This window comes from Engraulis encrasicolus, chromosome 16 (assembly GCF_034702125.1).
Source record: "Engraulis encrasicolus isolate BLACKSEA-1 chromosome 16, IST_EnEncr_1.0, whole genome shotgun sequence".
Lineage (NCBI taxonomy): Eukaryota > Metazoa > Chordata > Actinopteri > Clupeiformes > Engraulidae > Engraulis > Engraulis encrasicolus.
This window is the reverse complement of record NC_085872.1, coordinates 9,571,094-9,591,874: the sequence shown is the minus strand read 5'-3', so window position 1 is coordinate 9,591,874 and position 20,781 is coordinate 9,571,094. Positions and strand designations below refer to the sequence as shown.

General features: G+C 46.3%; 1 protein-coding gene across 1 annotated transcript in view; it reads right to left on the bottom strand.

Moving 5' to 3' along the window:
- Positions 1-15,874: 15,874 nt before the first annotated feature.
- LOC134466261 (leucine-rich repeat and immunoglobulin-like domain-containing nogo receptor-interacting protein 3) overlaps positions 15,875-20,781 on the bottom strand; it is a 67,565-nt gene continuing 62,658 nt past the window's right edge. The window contains exons 2-3 of the mRNA XM_063220163.1: positions 20,260-20,781; positions 15,875-18,871 (exon numbers count right to left, since the gene is read on the bottom strand). The exon at positions 20,260-20,781 is cut by the window's right edge and continues 55 nt beyond it. Coding sequence (XP_063076233.1) covers positions 17,456-18,871; positions 20,260-20,778 — 1,935 coding nt within the window. The 5' untranslated portion in view covers positions 20,779-20,781 and the 3' untranslated portion in view covers positions 15,875-17,455. The remainder of the gene's footprint in view (positions 18,872-20,259) is intronic.

Sequence of the window (20,781 nt, the reverse complement as noted above, 5' to 3'; positions counted from 1 at the left end):
CACGTACACGTACACACACACACACACACGCACACGCACACGCGCGCACACGCGTGCGCACGCACGCACGCACGCACGCACACACACACACACACACACACACACACACACACACACACACACACACACACTTGCACTCAAACACACACTCATGCACACAGACACATTCCCTGGAGAGCTATTTTTGTGTAATTTATAATGGGAGTGTGGCCTGTGTCCATGGAAACCAGGGTTCGTCTGTGCCAGTAGTGACAGACATCGCCCAATCATACGCCTCTCTCACACATTCACTCATATGCATTAGACCAATCGCGTCCTTGGAACAATCAGCTCCCTTCGGCCAGCCCCTTTGCAGCGAACTACGAGAACTGGCAGGCATGTCTTGACAATTAAATTCTGATATACCTCAAATCTTTACTATAATGGTTGTGTTATGAATCAATAACAATGATATTACTGATGATGAGTAAACTACTGACTACTGCTAAATAATAGTTTTGGAAAAAAATGTGACTTGAAGCTTTATACTGTTCAGTATTGTTGGACTTTTATTTTATTCCCTCCCTCAAATTTTCCTCCAGTGGCATGCTGTCTTTGTATTATTTAATGATATATTTAAATACTTATTTATGTATTTTTATTTGGTCATCTCACTGTTCCTGTGTTCCTTTGTTTGTGTGTCTGATAAGGGTATAGGCTTCCTGGTTTGTGACAGGAGAAGGACTAAAGGGCAGGGCACAAGGAATGCTGTGCATTATGTAGTCCTATTCTTTTCTACATGCAGAAGTTTGTAGGGATGCTTGGTATTATTTGTACAAAGGATCACAATCAAAATGAACTTTTGTCGTTTATAAGTTCAAATGATCAAAACTGCTACTTATTTTTTAAACCAAAGTTACCCACCAATCCCCCCCCCCTCCTTTCCTCCCTCCCACATAATTTTCTTTTGTTTTTTTGTTCCATATGAACTATATGTTTGTGTTGAAGTAATGCTTCTTGTGTGTGTTCCAGTGATCCTGATATTTACCAAAAAGAGTTAAACCAAAACTAGCATCTCTCTTGTGAAGGAGGTGCGAGGGATACTTTTATGCATGGATATTAATTATCTTACTGTGTAGAAACTACAGGACGGGCCGTACCATTGTGGTGAGGAAGAGGGGGAGGGATGTCACTGACGAATCGGGAAGACATGACGGCCGTCTGGCAGGTTGCGTTGCCTTTTTCTGTCTTTGTTTTTGTGCCCCCTCCCACCCCCAAACCCCAAATTCCCAATTTCCAACCCCTCCACCCTGGCTTGTTGATGCTCTTGTTTACCTGTTGTTTGTTTTTGATTATTTTGTTATTCTTTCTCTGGCAATATGCATGTGCTCTCCTCTCCTGCACTACTGTTCCAGATAGTGATGCATTAGTAATGCATTGGTGCCTGTATATATGAAACAAGGTAGACATGGGGGAATACAACTGCCCACTCTCTGTACAGAGCATTTCTTTGTATTGTTTATTGTTTATTGTTTATCAGTTCTATTTAAATGTATTTTTCGTATATTTATATATGTATGTACTTATTTATTTACGTATGTGTACAATTTATTTCTTTTGTTTGTTTGTTTGTTTACTTATTTACTTCATGAATCATGGAATGTACTGAGCCTCAGTCTGGTGTGAAAGACTAGTTTATTGATCCCCCTTTCCCCTCCTCCCCACCACCAGTTAGACAGCTCTTGTGTTTTAATTTCTCGCTTTCGGTTGTTTTTGTCTTTGCTCGACGTAGGCACTCTAACCTCAGAGAGAGAGAGAGAGAGAGAGAGCGAGAGCGAGAGAGAGAGAAAGGATTGAGCATAGAGCCCAGTAGCGATGTCCTCTCCCCTCCTCTTCAGCCAAAGCCAATCAATCAGAGCCAAGTGTCTTTGTGATGGTAGAAGACAATCAATTTCCAATGAGGAGGAGAGAGAAAGGCAGAGACAACAGAGAGAGAGAAAGAGAGAAAAAAAGAGAAAGGGAACCAGAAAAAAATGAGGGAGAGAGACAGTCACCTAGCAGCAAATGGCGAGGCCGACTGGGAGGCTTAGCGGTACAGGGAGGTTCTCAGAGCTGCACGTTGCCATGGTCGCCAGTTTCACCGTCCTCTCCCTTCAGATAAGGTGACACAGATCGATCACGATCGTTTTCTTTCTTTCTTTTTTTTTTACTCCTTTTCTTTTTGCTTTTCATTTATGCACTACGATTGAAACTGCATTTCCATCCCTCTCCATCTCTCTCTCAGAGCTCAAGTGCAGACCCCGATGATGAGCTAAGCTCCACAACATACTGACTGACATCACATTTTCACACACCCCGAATACCTTTCCCATCCCCAACACTCTGCCTGAAAACACCTCAGCTGTAGCCAGAGGCCTTTGCCACGTCCCTATGAGGGAGGAAAGGCCAGGGGTTTTTGAAGGTGAATGTTAAAAGCCCATTCTAATTTCCCCCCTCACAATGCTAAATACTCTCGCTCAGCTCAATCAAAGAGGGTATAGCATTGACCGATCACCCTGACTTACCTTTATTCCCTTGAGTACTATACACTATTCGTATGGTGTGCATACATGCAAGGTTCACCTTTTTCTTGTTGTTTTGGCAGCATGTGTGGGAAAAGGTGTGGGTCAGTATTTTATTCGCACAGAAAGCTATGCAAACACTCCTGCACTCCCTAATCATCGCTGAGCTCACACTCACTCTTTGGCCCTATGAGTGATAAGAGAATCCATCAGACACCCCCCCACCCCCCAACCCCATGCCCCTGCATACACAAGCACGCACGCAGGCGCGCACGCACACACACACACACACACACACACACACACACACACACACACACACACACACACACACACACACACACACACACACACACACACACACACACACACACACACACACACACACACACACACACACACACACACACACACACACACACCCTCTCATTACTCAGGGTTAAGTGACAGAGTGTCTGGGTGAGAAATGAAGGCGTAGACCATGGCACCGCGCACGCACACACACACACACACAGACACACACAGACACTCACACACACAGACACAGACACATGCACATGCTGTACAGTATGTAATAATTAGTGTAGTCACTCTCACATGGCAATCATATCAAATGTGATATCAGTGATATAAGAAGTGCCTATGCGATGCTGTGCCCCACACACACACACACACACACACACACACACACACACACACACACACACACACACACACACACACACACACACACACACACACACACACACACACACACGATTGTTGAGACATATCATGGGTCGTACTTGTAGGTTGGTCTGGAGGAGCTTGATCTGTTTTGGGTGTCAGCATTGTTCATACATGAAATGAATGAATCTTCTCCATTTTCCGCCATTTTGGATTGAGAAAAATAGATATTTTTAGCTGCAAAAGTTACTTTACATTGGTCATACTAAATATCAATTCATTATTTCGTAAATATTCATGTCATGAAATATTCATGTTCATCAAATTTGGCAGTAGACAAGGCAGTTTCAATGGCAGCATAATTGCAATAGGCCACACAGTCAATTTTGTGGTGTTAATTCAACACTTAAAGAGTTCATTTAAGTCCAAATGATGTCAAATCAACTCTCTAAGTGTTACATGAACACTGCAGAATTTACTGTGCAACCTACTCTGGCCACCATCCTACACAGTGCACCTATACTGTAACCTTCTCCAGACTTCTCCGCGTGCCCTGTAGACTTTGTTGTGTCATCGTATGATAATCAAAATGTAAATCTGCTAAGTGATGGAGAGAACACACATAAGCACACACCTAAGCATGTGTACACACACACACGCACGCACGCACGCACGCACGCACGCACGCACGCACGCATGCACGCACGCACACACACCAGCACTGCGCTCTTCTGAGAACCTTGGCCTCCCAGTTGGAACTGCCCAGGAAGTGACAGGCTCTCAGTTAGTTTCGTTCTCCTGTTGAGACCTTTAAAAGAAGGGAAATACTGGAATAATATCTGTTTCAGAACATAAATGATCTTAAACGCATAGTATGGATAAAATGTCTGTTTGATTAATTAAAATAAACAATTGGGGAAAAAAAATCTCCTGCCTCTGTGAGTATTTTTTTTATTTATTTACACACAACACATGCCTTTGCTATGATGAATTGCCATTGAGCACCATCCTGCTCCATCTTGTTTCAGTGCTCAGACTCTCAGCAGGGGGCAGGTGCTGTCATCTTGTGAAACACACTGCTGCCACCAAGTGGGCAGATAATGTACTGCGCTGAGATTGTTATTTACAGTAATAGAGGAAGACAAAAATACTGACACACACATACAAATACACACGACGTGCATGCACTCACGCACGCCCACACACACACACGCGCGCGCACGCACAAATGCCCGCATACACACACACACACACACACACACATGCCCGCACACACATGCCCGCACACATACGTGAAGAACACAATGAGACGGGAGACAGTATAACAACATGCTGTTCTGAATTTATATGACTACACAACAAAACTGTGTAAAACAAACATACAATTAAAATAAATGCTTCTATCAACATGTTTTGGTAACACTTTATTTTAGGGATACATCTATTAGCACTAATACATGCAATGTTAATGCCTGCATAAGTAACTTGTAAGGCATGTGGTAAGCAAATGCTAAGGCCTACTAGGTCCTTACTAAGGTTAAATTGGTAATAAATCCCTTATTGTGCATGAATAAGACATTTGCGAATAGATGCCTAACAAATGTTTGATTTTGCTTTGTACATGCCTTACAAGTTACTTATACAGGTAGCCTACATTGTATGTATTAGTGCTAATAGACGTATCCCTAAAATAAAGTGTTACCCATGTTTCAAATGAGTTGCTTTATTTTCTCATTCATCTATTCACTCACACATCTAAACAAAATGGCAACACTGTCTTGGAACTGGATTGTGTGTGTGTGTGTGTGTGTGTGTGTGTGTGTTTGTGTGTGTGTGTGTGTGTGTGTGTGTGTGTGTGTGTGTGTGTGTGTGTGTGCGTGTGTGTGTGTGTGTGTGTGTGTGTGTGTGTGTGTGTGTGTGTGTGTGTGTGTGTGTGTTTGTGTGTGTGTGTGCTGCTAAAATGATGATGGCTTTGTTCATTAATCCCTCTGTTTGTCATCTAACCTCCACACCTGCCTGGCCTTATCTGCTACCGCCAGCCCAACCCAGAGGCCACAGGGGGCCAAGCAGGGTGACTTTGGGGGTTGGGGGGAATTATGAGGAGCAGGGTGTGATTTGTCGAAAAACCAGAAGGGGGAATACTTGTCATATTTCAGGCACTATCAATACTGTTACATTACACCGAGAATAAAATCACGTTGAAGGAGTGATGTTATCTAAACCAGAAGGAGGGTGACTTTGGGGGGTGGGGGTGGGGGGCGTTATGAGGAACAGGGTGTCAAAAAAAAACACAGAAAGGGGAATTATTTTCAGATGGTAGCCTTTTACTGCAGATGGGCCCTGGTCTATTCACTCTTTATTGAAAACACTCAAGTAAGTAGGCCTACATCATCAAAACATTGCTATGACAATGCAAGGAGCCTTAGCTGATCATAGACAGCTGACTTGGTCATTACCACTTTGGTGGCTGTAAGGTTATAACACAGGCTCTGCGTTAAGGGGTTCAGCAATATCAATGCTGTTACTGTACATTACACCGAGAATAAGATAATGTAGAAAGACAGAAGATACCTAAACCAGAAGGGGGGACAATCAAACCCACCCCTCTACAAATCGGACCCTGATTAGGGTAGGTTCTCGGGCAGGGGTGTCAAGTACATCTCGGTACAGGGGCCACATGCACTCAATTTGATCTGAAGTGAGCCAGACCTGTAATGTAATGGCAAAATATCACAAATTTCAGCTTCACATCCAAATCACACTCATTTCGAGGTGGATATATCAGGAATATTGATTGTAAGTGGAGAGCAAAAATGTATTGAGGACCTGAAATCCCAGACACCTGCAGCAACTTTGCAATGAGCTGAAGATTCCCTTCTTTTTGCCGTAAGTTACTTGATTTATTTCTCTCTATAAGTCTGGGGCCAGATTAAAACATCTGGCGTGCTGCATCTGGTCTGATTTAAAGAACCTCTATTTTGATGCCTGACTGTAATGAAGGGGAAAACATGTTCAATGGAGTCATGTTTTCAGAACAGAAAAAGTGGCTGTGAGAGATAATATTTCATCTAATGTATGCAACAGGCTTGGAATGATTCTTCATAAGATAATACGTAGAAAGATTTTGGCGGCGTTGATAATGGATCACAGCTGGTACATCTTGGCATGGAACATAGATAAACCTCCCTTCCAGACCTCTGCCCCACCAGGGGGCGCCGAAGCTACACACACACACGCACACCGTCTGGTGAGAACCAGCCTAAAGGTGCCTCTGTCCAGGGGCAAAATGAAATATGAATAGCCCAAGTAGTGAAATATTAGTCTCAGGTGAGACCTTGCATACTGTACTGTGTAGAGAACTACAGTATGTCTGACCTTAAGGAGTCCTTGACCTTGACATGTGACATGTGTCAGTCTCTCTGTTGTGGTGCTGTCTTATGCTATGCTGTACTTAAAAGGTGTGAGAGGAAAGGCACAAGATGAGGGGGTTTAGCTCTGAACAATTTGAAGAAATATTTGGCGCTTATTTCATTTGATCAAAATGAACAAGGTGGGGGTTGTGGAGCTCCTAAAAGATAGCATAGCTATTGCAGACTGCCCACAGTTTAGGAGGCTTGACATGAGGTACGTGGTAGCCTACATAAGCATTTTTGGCATTGTTGTGAATTAGAATAGGCTTTTATTGGCATTTTAAATGGTATTTGTTGCTTGATTGAAACCACAAGTCTAACAACTGACACGCCAATGAGATTGAGGTTTTTTTTTTTTTCGGAAAGTGTGCTCAACTCCAAACGATTCTTTTTTACAAAACATTTTTGGGTGTGCACAAATGGATTTTACTGTGATTCTTGTAAAAAAGCCAGACTCTTGATGTAAGTATTGTTTTTTTGTGGAATTGAAATAAAAAACAAGAATTGCAGTCAAGAGTACAGCTTTTTGACAAGAAACACGGATGAATCAGTACGGTAGGCCTACATCATTACTGATGGTGCGATAGACAACACACTGAAAGGGGTCAAAACAATTTAATTTTAAATACTTCTTTTTTGTGTAAGGGTCAAAGAGTTTAATTTCAGCCCCACTTCTTTTTTGGACCTTGCCTTCCTTTCAAAGGCTTAGGCCTACTCAGCCAGACTTTAAAAAAAGAAGTCTAGCCTCTGACAACCAATTTTGTTTTTCGATAATGAGAATCTTCGAAGCCACAATACAAGGTGTTGTGAAATCACAGCGGGCCCTTGTACCATTTTAAATTTATTTTGTCATTAATACGTTGTCATAATAACAAACACATCCAATCTGAGGGCCAAATGTGGTGGGTGTTGAAAAAGTGTCCATGTCACAAGATAGTAGGCCTACTGAACCGACTGCCTTCTAAAACACCTCTTACGGTAGGGACACATAGGAGGCGAAGCGAGCAAAGCGAAGAGAGGCGAAGTTCAACCGTTATCAGGTCGTCACAGCGAATCAAATGGAATGGAAGGTATGTTGTTGATTTGATTGGGCTGCGGCAGGCAAATTCGCTCCTCATTTGCATAACATTAAACTTTCTTTAATAATTTCGCTTCGCTTCGCTCGCTTTCGCCTCTCTCAGGAATGAATGGCGAAGTTGGCTTCGCTTGGCCAAATTCGCGTCTGTGTGTCCCTACCGTTATGTAGTTTGCATCAACAATTTTTTTGTGATCTGTAGGAGCTAAGTTTGCTAAAGGGTCTACATTGGTCTCCCCAAGGCAGCTGCACGGTTCTCAGAGCTATGGACCACTAACAAAGAAGCATAATAAGAAATGCACTCAGAGAGTGCAGACTAGGGCTGGGTAAAATAATCGATTTAATCGATAATCGATCAAATTAATCTAAAATTCACATCGATTCACAGGGCACAAAATCGATTTTTTTGGTTCTTTTTCTTTTTGTTATTTTTGTTTAATTTAGGGCTATGGAAAATACCCAGTAGGTATTAGTCAATTAGCCTAGGCCTACTTACTTACAATCTGTTAACACTGTCAAGCCACAGCCCTTTGACATTTTTATATAAAAATAGGCAACAGCATCTTTTGGGGGAAATCCTGGCACCAAAAAGGGAACGGATTTCGGAATGAATCAAATCGAATTGAATTGAATCGGGATTAATCGATTCAAAGCCCTAAGAATCGAAATAGAATCGCTACAGGAACATGGCTGCGATACCCAGCCCTAGTGCAGACCTCAACCAGCTGTTTATTGTAATAGAACGTTTGACTATGCTACACCTATGCTGCCTTGTTTTTGCGGAGTTAGAAACTGAATGTCAAAATGCGCCCTTTCCCGCAATGGTGAAGAATCTTTCCCAAAAAAATCCGGATTGTGATTTGTGTGTGTGTGCGTGTGCTTGTGTGCCCGTGTTTTAGGGATCAGGTGGATATTAGATTTGTTCATCCAGTCCCACGATCAGCTTCATACACATCTTACGAGGCCCTCACAAGTGAAGGTGTATATAGTATGCATGTATGCATACATGCATCTATGTGTGTGTATCATGTGAGAGCCAGAAAGACAGAACTGTTATCAGATCTGCTATATATAGAGTTATATATATAGTGTGTGTGTGTGTGTGTGTGTGTGTGTGTGTGTGTGTGTGTGTGTGTGTGTGTGTGTGTGTGTGTGTGTGTGTGTGTGTGAGAGAGAGAGAGAGAGAGACAGAGAGAGAGAGAGAGAGAGAGAGAGAGAGAGAGAGACAGAGACAGAGACAGAGACAAAGACAGAGAGGCAGAGATGGAGTATAGCTCTGTGGGACTTTTAATATTTTCTTTTTCATTTCTTTTTGTGTGCCTTTAAATGTCAGAAACAACATCGTGGAAAGAAAAGTTGCACTTCATAATTACAGCAAATTATACCCTACCGCTGTCAATAATTGGAACCCAAAACGCAGTTTCATGGTCGATTTATTTTACACAGAGGACTGAAACATTTCCTCTCAGAAACAAGATGTCTGGGCTCAACGGGCCATTTGAAAGTCTCACAAAGTCTTTTTGAATGTCCAGTCGGAGTGCACCGCTTGCACTCTCCACATGCAAAACACAGACGGTAGTTTTATTTTTTCAATATTTTTAAACAGATTTGGAGACTCATAATCAGTAGATTATACCCACAAACCTATGAGAGAGGAAAAAAAAACACAGAGGCTCTTCTGAATCAAAGTAAGTTGCATTGGCTGCTATACTGTTAGTAAATCCTACTGTTAGTCTGTCACATAGTAGTAATAATAGCATTGGCCACATGGGGGCAGTGTTAGCTGAAGGAATTGTATGGGGTTGTTGTAATAGCGGCCAATCGCATGGACACCACCCTCAACACGACCTCGCCTCCCATGAGAGGATATAAGGAGAAGGAAGGAGGCCATGAAACGGCCGCTTTCAGTGGTAGGAACTGGGTAATCGAGGTTAAGTTTGAAGTTCACAGTGGAAATAGATACAAGTAAGTTGTGTGTGCACGTGTGCGTGTGCGTGAGTGTGTGCGTGTGCGTGTGCGTGCATGTGTGCGTGCGTGTGCGTGTAGTCATGGGGGTGGTGGTGTATTCAGGAAATGTAACTTTTGATTAAAATGACCTCTTCTGTCGGCAGGGAGGGAGTGACAGGTATGCTTTTGAAATTCGTCTCTCGAGTCATTGCTAAAATTGTGCCATCACCTTGGAAACGAGAGATGGGGTTGCTCTTGGGTCTTGTCTGATGCAGGAAACAAACGAGTAGCCCTTTGACTTGAGGTCAGTACAGCCTGGCCCATAACATCACTGTTCTTACCAGCCTATTCTTTAAGGGGAATTATAATGCCTTGATAATTCTACCTTGTATGTGTGTGACTAGAGAGAGAGAGAGAGAGAGAGAGAGAGAGAGAGAGAGAGAGAGAGAGAGAGAGAGAGAGAGAGAGAGAGAGAGAGAGAGAGAGAGAGAGAGAGAGAGAGAGAGAGAGAGAGCGCACTAATATGCCAATTTGTGTTGTGTTTGTTGTTGGACCAAACAGTCATTAAATAGCAATTAAATGAACAAAAGTTTGGTGCTACAATCAGGTAGGCTAATGATGTCGAGGGTGTCAAGGTAAACAGATAGTGACCTTGGTAAACAGCCCATGACCTTGCCTTGAGAGAAGCGGGAACAAACAAAATATCTAAAAAATAAAAAATTACTCTGCCAAGGCATAGTGCCCTTTTAGTCTTTAGCGTGTCTGTGTGTATCTTTGTTTGAGCCATTAGATCCTTTTTATGTTTTGTGGTCTTGTGTGTGTGTGTGTGTGTGTGTGTGTGTGTGTGTGTGTGTGTGTGTGTGTGTGTGTGTGTGTGTGTGTGTGTGTGTGTGTGTGTGTGTGTGTGTGTGTGTGTGTGTGTGTGTGTGTGTGTGCATGAGAGGAGACTTGGGCTGGCTTGGGCTTCTCTGTTTCTCTGTGTCTGTACATGTGAGACATTAGGCCTTTTTCATCTCAACCAATTTAATTTCTCAGCTCTCCAAACAGAAATGTCTGATGGGACTGGGCAAGAGTCATGTTGCGTGTCTGTGTGCTGGCGCGTATGTGTGTGTGTCTGCGAGACTGAGAGAGAGAGAGAGGGAGAGAGTGAGAGAGAGAGAAAGAGAGAGAGAGAGAGAGAGAGAGAGATGTGTGTGCTTGTCCATGTACAGATGTGTGCACATTTGTGTGTGTGTGTACGTGCGTGCATGCGTGCGTGCTTGCGTGTGTGCCTGCGTGCCTGCGTGCCTGCGCGTGTGTGCTTGTGATGGCATATCGGTTGATGAAGGGGCCGGGGAGAACTCTCAGCCTACTTTCTCAAGATGAGAGAAGGGTTCTTGTGCCGCTGTCTGCTCGGCCCATGAGAGGCTCTTAACAAACCGCCTCGGCTCAGCTCTCCGCTCTCTGCTCTCCGCTCTCCGCCTCGCCTCGCTCTCTCAGCCGGCTCATCCAAACACTCTGAAGGGGATCCTACACTCTGTGTGTGTGTGTGTGTGTGTGTGTGTGTGTGTGTGTGTGTGTGTGTGTGTGTGTGTGTGTGTGTGTGTGTGTGTGTGTGTGTGTGTGTGCGTGTGTGTGTGTGTGTCTGTGTCTGTGTGTGTGTGTGTGTGTGTGTGTGTGTGTGTGTGTGTGTGTGTGTGTGTGTGAGAGAGATTGAATGTATGTGTCTGCATGCGGAAAGCCCTATGCTAGATTTAGGGGCTATGTGGGTGTTAAACGATGTGTGTGTGTGTGTGTGTGTCCGTGCATGTGTGTGTGTGTGTGTGTGTGTGTGTGTGTGTGTGTGTGTGTGTGTGTGTGTGTGTGTGAGAGAGAGAGAGAGAGAGAGAGAGAGAGAGAGAGAGAGAGAGAGAGAGAGAGAGAGAGAGAGAGAGAGAGAGAGAGAGTGTGTTTGAGCGACAAGTGAAAAGTATGGTTTCTATATATGTACATGTACGTATGGGACTCCGCTAGCTAGCTGTAGAGGGTTGTGGATCAGCCCAGTGGTGGCTGAGGGAAATGTGAAGTGGAGGCATGCTAGGCTCAGGTGAACAGGAGGTCAAGGGGAGATTTGCACCTGTCAGACAAAACCATCAGGTGAAGTGTGCATGTGTGTGTGTGTGTGTGTGTGTGTGTGTGTGTGTGTGTGTGTGTGTGTGTGTGTGTGTGTGTGTGTGTGTGTGTGTGTGTGTGTGTGTGCGTGTGTGTGTGTGTGCGTGTGTGTGTGAAACCATCAGCATGAAGGTGATTAGATCAAACACTGGCAGTGAGAGCTTGTCAGAAGAGACAGGGGCTTTGAGGGTGCAGCGAGCAGTGAAGAGGAAGAAATTAAGTGTGTGGGTGTGTGTGTGTGGGGGGGTGTGCGTCCGTGTGTGCGTGCGTGTGTGTGTGTATGTATGTGTGTGTGTTGTGTGTCTGTATGTGCATGTGTGTGTGTGTGTGTGTGTGTGTGGGGGGGGGGGTGTTTGTGTGAGTGTATTATTGCTTAAACTGAACTCTGTGCCACTCCTAATGGGGTTTCACCCACTGAATTAATTGTGTCTCACAGTAATGCAAACAGAGCCTTGTCATTACGATTCATTTCCCAAACACTGGATTATCATCTAATAAAAACGCTCAATATATTACAACTCTATCACTCCCAACAGAGTAAAGCATTTCATTTTTCATCACACCAATGGCAGTAGGCCTACAATAATTCTAGCAACGTCTTAGTTCCGGAATACAGAGTTATCTTTTTTTTTTCACTTTCTTAAATCAAGTTTACAAAAATGCAGTACAGTACATGTCTATGGCAGATCTGACAGCCGGTGTACACAGTAAATTCTGCAGTGCTCATTTAACACTTAGAGAGTTGATTTGACATAATTTGGATTCAAATGAACTCTCTAAGTGTTGAATTAACACCACAACATTTACTGTGTAGTTCTGTTACATGAGAGGCAAGGTGGAGGTTTCACTACTTGGATAAAGTATGGGCTGAATAGGGGGTAGATATGGGGTCAATGGCCAAGGGGACAGGACATGAGTATGACCCGCTGACAGCTTTTGCTGGGCACAGGACAAAGTCATCGGCAAGGGCCCCCAATCCAATACATGAAATGTAATGAGAACCCAATTCTGGGTCCCCTATCTCCTGGGCCCGGGACAACTGACCCCTTTGTCACCCTATGGGTGGGCGGCCTGCTCAGGGTATTTATAAAGGAAAAGAGTAGGCAAGGTGTATGGGTGAACAGAGGGGGGGCTGATGGAGGAACACCTGGTTGTGTGTCTCGCTCTCTTAATATTGTTTCTTTCTTTCCATTTACCTACCTACCTAAACCACCTTCCACCACACCTCTACTATGTAGCTGACTGCACGGTGAAGCGCTAACATAATGTTTAAAAAACGTTTCTTTTAAAAAAACAACACAAAAAAAGAACAGCGAGACATCGAGTCACAGGCCACAAAGGACGACACCTACTGCTACTACCACGACCACACTCCACCCCGTTCACTGTGGATGATGTCACTGAGAAAACACAAAAAAGTTATATATAAAAAAATAAAATAATACATGGGAGCTCAACTAGGATGTAGAATATGAATACTGGCAAGTTAGAGGGGTACACCATAAAATAGAAGACGTACGTACTTCATATTTGGTCTCCCCAGTCCTATGAAATGTCTTGATGATAAACACACCTAATTATCAGCCTTGTTGTTGCCACCTCTTAAGTCTCTAGCCACACAAACACACCAAAGGCGACTAGAGTGATAACAGTGATGGTAGTAATTGGCTTTGAATATGGAGGAGCTGGTAACAGAAGAGACAAAAGTCATTTGGGCGACAAGAGGCGAATTGAGAGACAGTTTGTAACTTTCACGAATATTATGGTAATGAGCTACGATGCAGTTTGGCGACAGCCATTGCAGCCAATTGGAATGTTGGAATGCTTGCATTCTGCTTTTACTGGTGATACCGTGCCGCTTTTATCGCTTGTGTCGCTATGAAAACTACAGTTACAATGCAGCAAGTCTTTGTAGCGTTTGTCTCTTCTGGTGTGTTTGTGCGTTAAGACTCTGGCATCGGGACAGCAGATGACGGATGCTCCGTGCCATTCATAATAAGAGATTAGGACACGTGCTCAACAACCCCCTGGCTCTCAGCAACACCTGATGCCGGCCAGGTGTTTAATACATCCTGCCCAATTAGCATTAAAGAATGCCCTAATTCGAGTCGTTAGGGGGCTTAATTGATGACACTTCGTTATGCATGCTGCATGCTGCAGTCTTCCGCCTACACGACTGAACTCCACTGGCTGTCGCAGCAGCTTGTTGGTGTATTTGGAATGCTAATATTGGGATTAACTCTATTAGTTTTATGATATTAGCGGCCATTAGGAGTTTAGAGGATTTTCATTCCAAACCTTAGCTGAGGAGAGGGGACGAGGGGTGAGACACTGTCGGCAGCACTAGCATCTATCTGGGTTACACCAGCTTGGCTATGTAAACCGCTCCTACCTGCTCTCCTCTTCAACTTCCCTCCTTCCTTTCTTCTCTTCTTTATTTTCTCCTTGCCGTTTTCCTTCCCTGTCTGTGTCTCTTTCAGCCGTCACTCACAGTCCTCCACTCCACAGAGAAGCCCCCAGGCTATAGAATCTATGTGTTGAGAGCTCAGTGGTGTTTTATTTGAATCTTTATTTTGTTTGTGCCAGGCTGCTGTGGCATGTCAGGAAAGGCTTATTGTATTTTTGTTTTTTTACTATTTGTTTGATCCCGTTGAGCTTTATCCCAATTCAGACCCAAAAGCAACACAATAAAGCACAAAAAGACCCAAAAATATAATATAAGAAGCTAAAAACTAAACTAAATCCTAAACCAACTAAAACAAACTAAACTAGAGAGTACAGGATAGCTGGGATACTAAAAAAATGTCAACAAAAGAGGACACCTTTCACAGTCAAATACACACATGGGATGGGTGGACACACCACGAGTTCTACTCATTTACAATCGAAGTCACCAGCCAGGGACCCCACCCTCATGTCATGAGACCCAGTTAGGGGAAGTGGGGAGTTTGGGGGAGGAGATAACTGGGCAGGAGAAGCAAAGACTCTACACACTGGCCGCCATTCAGAGAATCGAGTTAGGTTGAATGGTACTTGGGCATTTGTATTGTTTGTTTGGTGCTGAATGTTGTGTGATTGTGATTAGTGCTTGTGTTAGCATGTTGTTCATGTATCGGTTGTGTGTGTGGGAGTGTGTGTGTGTGTGTGTGTGTGTGTGTGTGTGTGTGTGTGTGTGTGTGTGTATGTATGTATGTGCGCGTGTATGTTGTGTGTGTGGAAGTGGGTTTGCGAATTGAGCCACTGAATGCACAGCTACGCATGAAAAAACAGCCTATATGACATTCAGTGTTTTTCAGCAAGATGATGCTCGTGAAATGAGAAATCAGTCAACGTCTAAATAACATGGTTGTGCATGCAATATCAAAAAACTATGTGTACATGTTTACATTACGCGGCCCCTTGGCCGTGCACAGCACCATGTTCTGATCCAAAGCAATGGTCCCTGAAGTAATAACATTTATCTATGGCTTTCCACGCTCCACGACAAGCCAGCTTATACAGTAAATATATATATAGCTTTAAATGTAGAGAGGTCACCTTCACCAAGCGACCGACATGGAGTCACTGTGTGTGTGTGTGTGTGTGTGTGTGTGTGTGTGTGTGTGTGTGTGTGTGTGTGTGTGTGTGTGTGTGTGTGTGTGTGTGTGTGTGTGTGTGTATTAATTTATAGCCCCAACTCCCATGCAGCCTCCCCCCATGAAGGCGAGCTGGGGGTCAGGGCGAGCCCCGCGGCAGGTGAGGGGGTTTGGAGAACACAGAGGAGGAGCACGACACTGCCAGAGAGTTGTGTGTGTGTGCATGTACGGTATGTATGTGTGTGTGTGTCCTTGTGTCTCTGTGTCCTTGTCTGTGTGTGTGTGTGTGTGTGTGTGTGTGTGTGTGTGTGTGTGTGTGTGTGTGTGTGTGTGTGTGTGTGTGTGTGTGTGTGTGTGTGTGTGTGTGTGTGTGTGTGTGTGTGTGTGTTTATCTCTCATTTCCCCCTCCCTCCATGCTCCAACCCCCCCTCCCTCCCCCCCCCCCCCCCCCCCCCCCCCCCCCCCCCCCCCCCCCTCCGCTGCCTGCGGTGGGGTCGTCCCATAAGTAGGATGGCGGAGGTTGCAGTGAGGAAGAGGGGGGCATGGAGAATGGGGTTGTTGTGGCTTGAGGTGCGGATCACTTCCTCAACCAAAACAACCCCACCCCATTGCACCCACGTCACCTGCACTGGCCCCTCCCCCTCCTCATCTCTCTGACATGCATGCGGCCAGTGTGCTTGTCCCAACTCACACAGCTCTCAGCGGAAACAGAATTAGCAGTAGACGAGGAAAGACACACAGACGCACACGAGTGTACATACTGTACTGGCGTGTCTGTGTGTCAGTCTTATTCGGGCAAACACTGTGGCCATGTCTGAAATTACTCATTTGTTCACTATGTTGTGCACTACATAAGGTATGCGTTTCATTTTTGTTTTTACTACTCAGTGCACTGTAAATTGAACATGTGGGAATTTCAGATTCAGCAAGAGATTCATCGTTTGCCTTTCTTTGTTTTGCTTTGTGATCTGTATTTTTTTGCTTTGTTCTTGTCTGACTCAAATCGATTGCTTTGCAGCAGCGTTTCACAGTAGGTGTATGACCAAATATTTGGCTTCTTTGAATCAAACTGAATGCCCAAAATGGTTCAGTTTTCATCTTTTGCTGCTTTTTTGATGCCTTTTGTTGTTATTTGTTTGTAATTTTTTTGTTTCCTTGACTCAGCCTGTTTCCATTGGACTCTCTTCAGCTGTGGTATGCATCTAAAAAAAAGCAAATATATTGCTGCACATTTTCATTCATGAATAGATGTATAGTGGGCTATGGATGGTTATTAATGATTTGACGACTCAATGTTTTCAAAGACTAAAGCTGCAGAAATTTACATGCAGATTTTCTGCTACATATTCACATTTGGCGTGTGGTGTGGTGTGTGCTTCATGGGCAGCCTTGATACCTCCATCTCCAACACAGCAAATGTTGCAGAGTTGATTCAACACTTAAGTTGAGTCAAGCTTAACACTTTAAGTTAGTTCATCCTTCACTTTAAGTGTCGAATTAAGACTGCAACATGTACTGTGTAGCGGCCAGACACCCAGCCTGAGCGGCTGTTGCTTCCAGAACATTCTGCCAAGAGGAGAGGTCGTTTATATCATCCTCTGCACTGGCGAACGATGATGATAGAAAAAAAAACAAAGAAACATGAGAGATGGAGGAGAAGGAAACCAATGCCAATGTCTCAAAGCGCCACTCACACACCAGCGATTGAAAGATTGCCACCATGTTTCTTTCGTTTATTTAGTTTGTTTCTTTTTTCCCATTAAAGCCTTTATCTCAAAGAACGACAAGCCTTGGCCCAAGGAGAGAAGTAAACAGTATGGCTTTTATCACTGTGTCACATCTGCAGGCATACCACAAGCTGAGAGGGAACAAATCAAACGCAGAGGCAGTGAGATCAAGGTCACCTAACCGTTACCAATCCACTGTACGGAGTAAAGTAAAGAAAGATCGAATCGACACTTCACTTAAGTTTCTCTTTCTTTTTGCTTTCTAAAGTTTTCCTTTGTTTTCTGTTATTTCCTCCCTATGGTAGTGTTAGTCCCCTCTGAGCGCTGTGTGTGAGTGTGTTGGGTGTCTTCAGGCGTCTCCCACAGGGCCCCTGGCTGCGGTGTGTCATATCATTTTCATGTTGAACTTGCGAGTGGCGCCTTGGCCCCCCGTTGTCGTGCCGCCGTCGCCCTTGCGGAACGAGTACTCCACGGTGAAGTTGTTCCGCCGCTGCCCTTTGCTGCGGCTCCACACAAACAGCAGCAGGAAGCAGAACAGCACCACGCCCAGGAAGGTGATGCAGCCCATCGCAGTGGACACCAGGATGGTGGTCAGGTCCAGCGTGAACTTCAGGAAGACGCGCGTGCCGTTGAAGTTGGTGTCGTTGAAGTCGGCGCCGTAGTACAGCGACCGGTTGGCAAACGCCGCCGCGTCCATGGCGGGCGCCCCGCCCAGCCCGCCGCCGATGCCGATGCCACCGCCGCCGAAACCTCCGCCACCGCCACGCACCGTCAGCGTGGCAAAGTATGTGTCGTTGCCGCCGGCGTTGCTGGCGATGCAGATGTAGGTTCCGCTGTCCGTCACCTGGGCGTAGCGGATCTCCAGCGTTCCGCCAGGTAGCACGACGACCCGGCCGCCGCTCCCTGGGCCGCTCTTGGGCGCGATCCGCCGTCGCTGCGGTGAGATCCAGACGATGGCCGGCGCCGGCTCTCCCTCCGCGCGGCAGAGGAAGGACACCGGCTGCCCCTCGCGCGCCACCACCTGCTGCATCTTGCGGTTGCGAATGCGCGGCTTCTGGCACGTGAAATAATCGAACAGTGCCGAGTCGGCGAAGTTGTTCAGCGACGTGCCGCGCACCTCGGCGGGTCCCGCGCACACCGGTGCCCGCCCGTCGAAGTTCAGCGTTCGCCGGCGCTGAAGTATCCACAGCAGCCGGCAGTCGCACGACAACGGGTTGCCGTCCACCCTCAGCGTCTCCAGGCTGTTGACGGAGTGGAACGCCCCTTCCTCCAGCGTCACCAGCTCGTTGGACGACAGGTTGAGCAGGCGTAGCTGCCTCAGCCCGGCCAGCGCGTGCGGCTCCACCGTCGCAAGCCCCGTGCTCACCATGTGAAGCTCCTTGAGCCGCAGCAGCTCGCGGAAGGCCCAGGGCTCCAGCGTCTGGATGGGGTTGTAGGACAGGTTGAGGCTGGTCAGGTGCACCATGTTGCGGAAGGAGGCCGAGGGCACCGTGGTGATGTTGGTGTTGGTGATGGAGAGCCAGGACAGGTTCAGGCCCTGGAAGCTGAGCGGCGAGATGTACTCCAGGTAGGGCCAGCTGTCGATCTCCAGGCCGCGCAGCGCCGACAGCTTGCGGAAGTTCTGGTCCTCCAGGGCGGTGATGCTCAGGTGGCGCAGCCGCAGCGTCACCAGGTTGCGCAGGTAGGAGAGCGTCTGGCCCGAGATGGACGTCAGGTTGCAGCGGGCGATGGTCAGGTCCTCAAGGGCCAGCAGCCCCGTGAAGGCCTTGTGGGAGATGTAGACCAGGTCGTTATCACCCACCTGATGATGCAGGGGGGAGAGAGAGAGAGAGAGAGAGAGGGAGAGTGTGAGAGAGAGAGGGAGAGTGTGAGAGAGAGAGAGAGAGAGAGAGAGCAAGAGAGATATGGGAGAGAGAGAAAGAGTGGTAGAGAGAGGGTGTGTGTGTGCGTGTGTGAGAGAGAGAGAGAGGGGGGGGAGGAGAGTGAGAGAGCACAGAGAGAGAGAGAGGGAGAGAGAGAGCAGAGAGAAATAACACAAGGTATAGAGAAATATCGTAAGGATGGATAGGAAAATACAAATACAGTAAACAGGGGGCAACTAATAAGGCATGAGATTAGAATAAATTTAGCCTAACATCACTGTAAAAAATACCTTCTTGTTATAATAAGGCTTGCATTCTAAAAGAAGCAGTCAGCAAGCCGCTTAGAATGCAGTTTGTAGCAATCAGAGACGGTTAATCTCTTCTCCCAAAGGTACTCTTCCCACAGTAGGCGCACAAGTATCTTGTGTTACAAAGAGAAGGAGTAGTGTAGAGCAGTGTGTGTGTGGGGACATGTTTGCATTGCATTCAGCCAGCCTGATATAACCTTTTAGTACAGACAAGTTCACTCCCACGCACACGGTGGCACAGATTATCCAGAAGCCTTTCACCAAGAAATATATTATACATTTCTCATCTTACATAACAGAAAGAGGGACCACGGGCTTCAGCAGCTATTGATTTCTTACATAAATAATATTCTGCATATGATTTCCACTGTGCACATTTTCACACAGTTGTTGTTCTCTTCTATTGATCCATGTGATTGCTCTGATGTCTGACTTGCAGTCGGATCTTCTACATCTGTACTCTAAAGTCAGTCAATTGCTGACTATGCACTCATTTCTCAATGCATTTGTTCACTCATCTACCAATGCAATCCATCCATCCATACATCCAGGGACCTAAATTAACTTTGTTTTATATCACCAGCCAAAATGGCTGTAGATGTTAATCTTACTAGCCAAAACCACACACACTAATGGCTCAAAGTGGCTAGTACGTTGGTCTTTTCTACCAACCAAACTGAAATTTCACCAGCATTTGGCCGTTTTGCGGGTGTTCATTTAGAGCCCTGTATACATCCATCCAGCCATCCATTTTGCTAGACATTCCTCTATCTTTATAGTCATCCACATATCTACATGTATACTGTATCACTCTACCATGCATCCATTCATGCATCCATCAGTGCATTCATCCATCTATTATCTCCTCTCCAGTTCGTATGGCCATCCCTCTACCTACTGTAGGCATATATCCATCCATCCATCCATCCATGTAGCCACTCCATCTGCCCTGTCCCATTAATTCCATCCTCTCCACCCCCACACCCACTACCACCCCCACACCACCTGCCGCCACCCACCTCCAGGTTGCGCAGGCTCCTCAGGTCCTGGAAGGTGTAGTCGAGCAGTATGACGATCTTGTTCTCGCTCAGGTCGAGCGTGGTGAGGTTGCCCAGCTTGGCGAAGGCGCCCATGGGCACCAGCTTGAGCTGGTTGGCGCGCAGCCGCAGCGTGCGCAGGCTCTGCAGGCTGGCGAAGGCGTTGGGCTCCAGCGTGGCGATCAGGTTCTCGCTCAGGTCCAGCTCCTCCAGCAGCGGGTACGGCGCCAGCTCGCCCGACGCCACCCAGCGCAGGCGGTTGCGGCTCAGGTCCAGCAGCCTGGTCTCCGTGGGGATGCCGTCGGGCACGCCGGACAGGCGCCGGCGCTGGCAGGAGACGGAGCGCAGCTGGGCGGCGCACTCGCAGCGGGGCGGGCAGCCCTGGCATGGCGCCACGCAGGCCAGCAGCAGCAGCAGCAGCGGCGGGAGCAAGGCCGCCGCTAGCGATGCTGCAGTTGCCGAGGACGCCGGACGCCGGTCTAGCCTCGGCGGTCCGGCCATCTC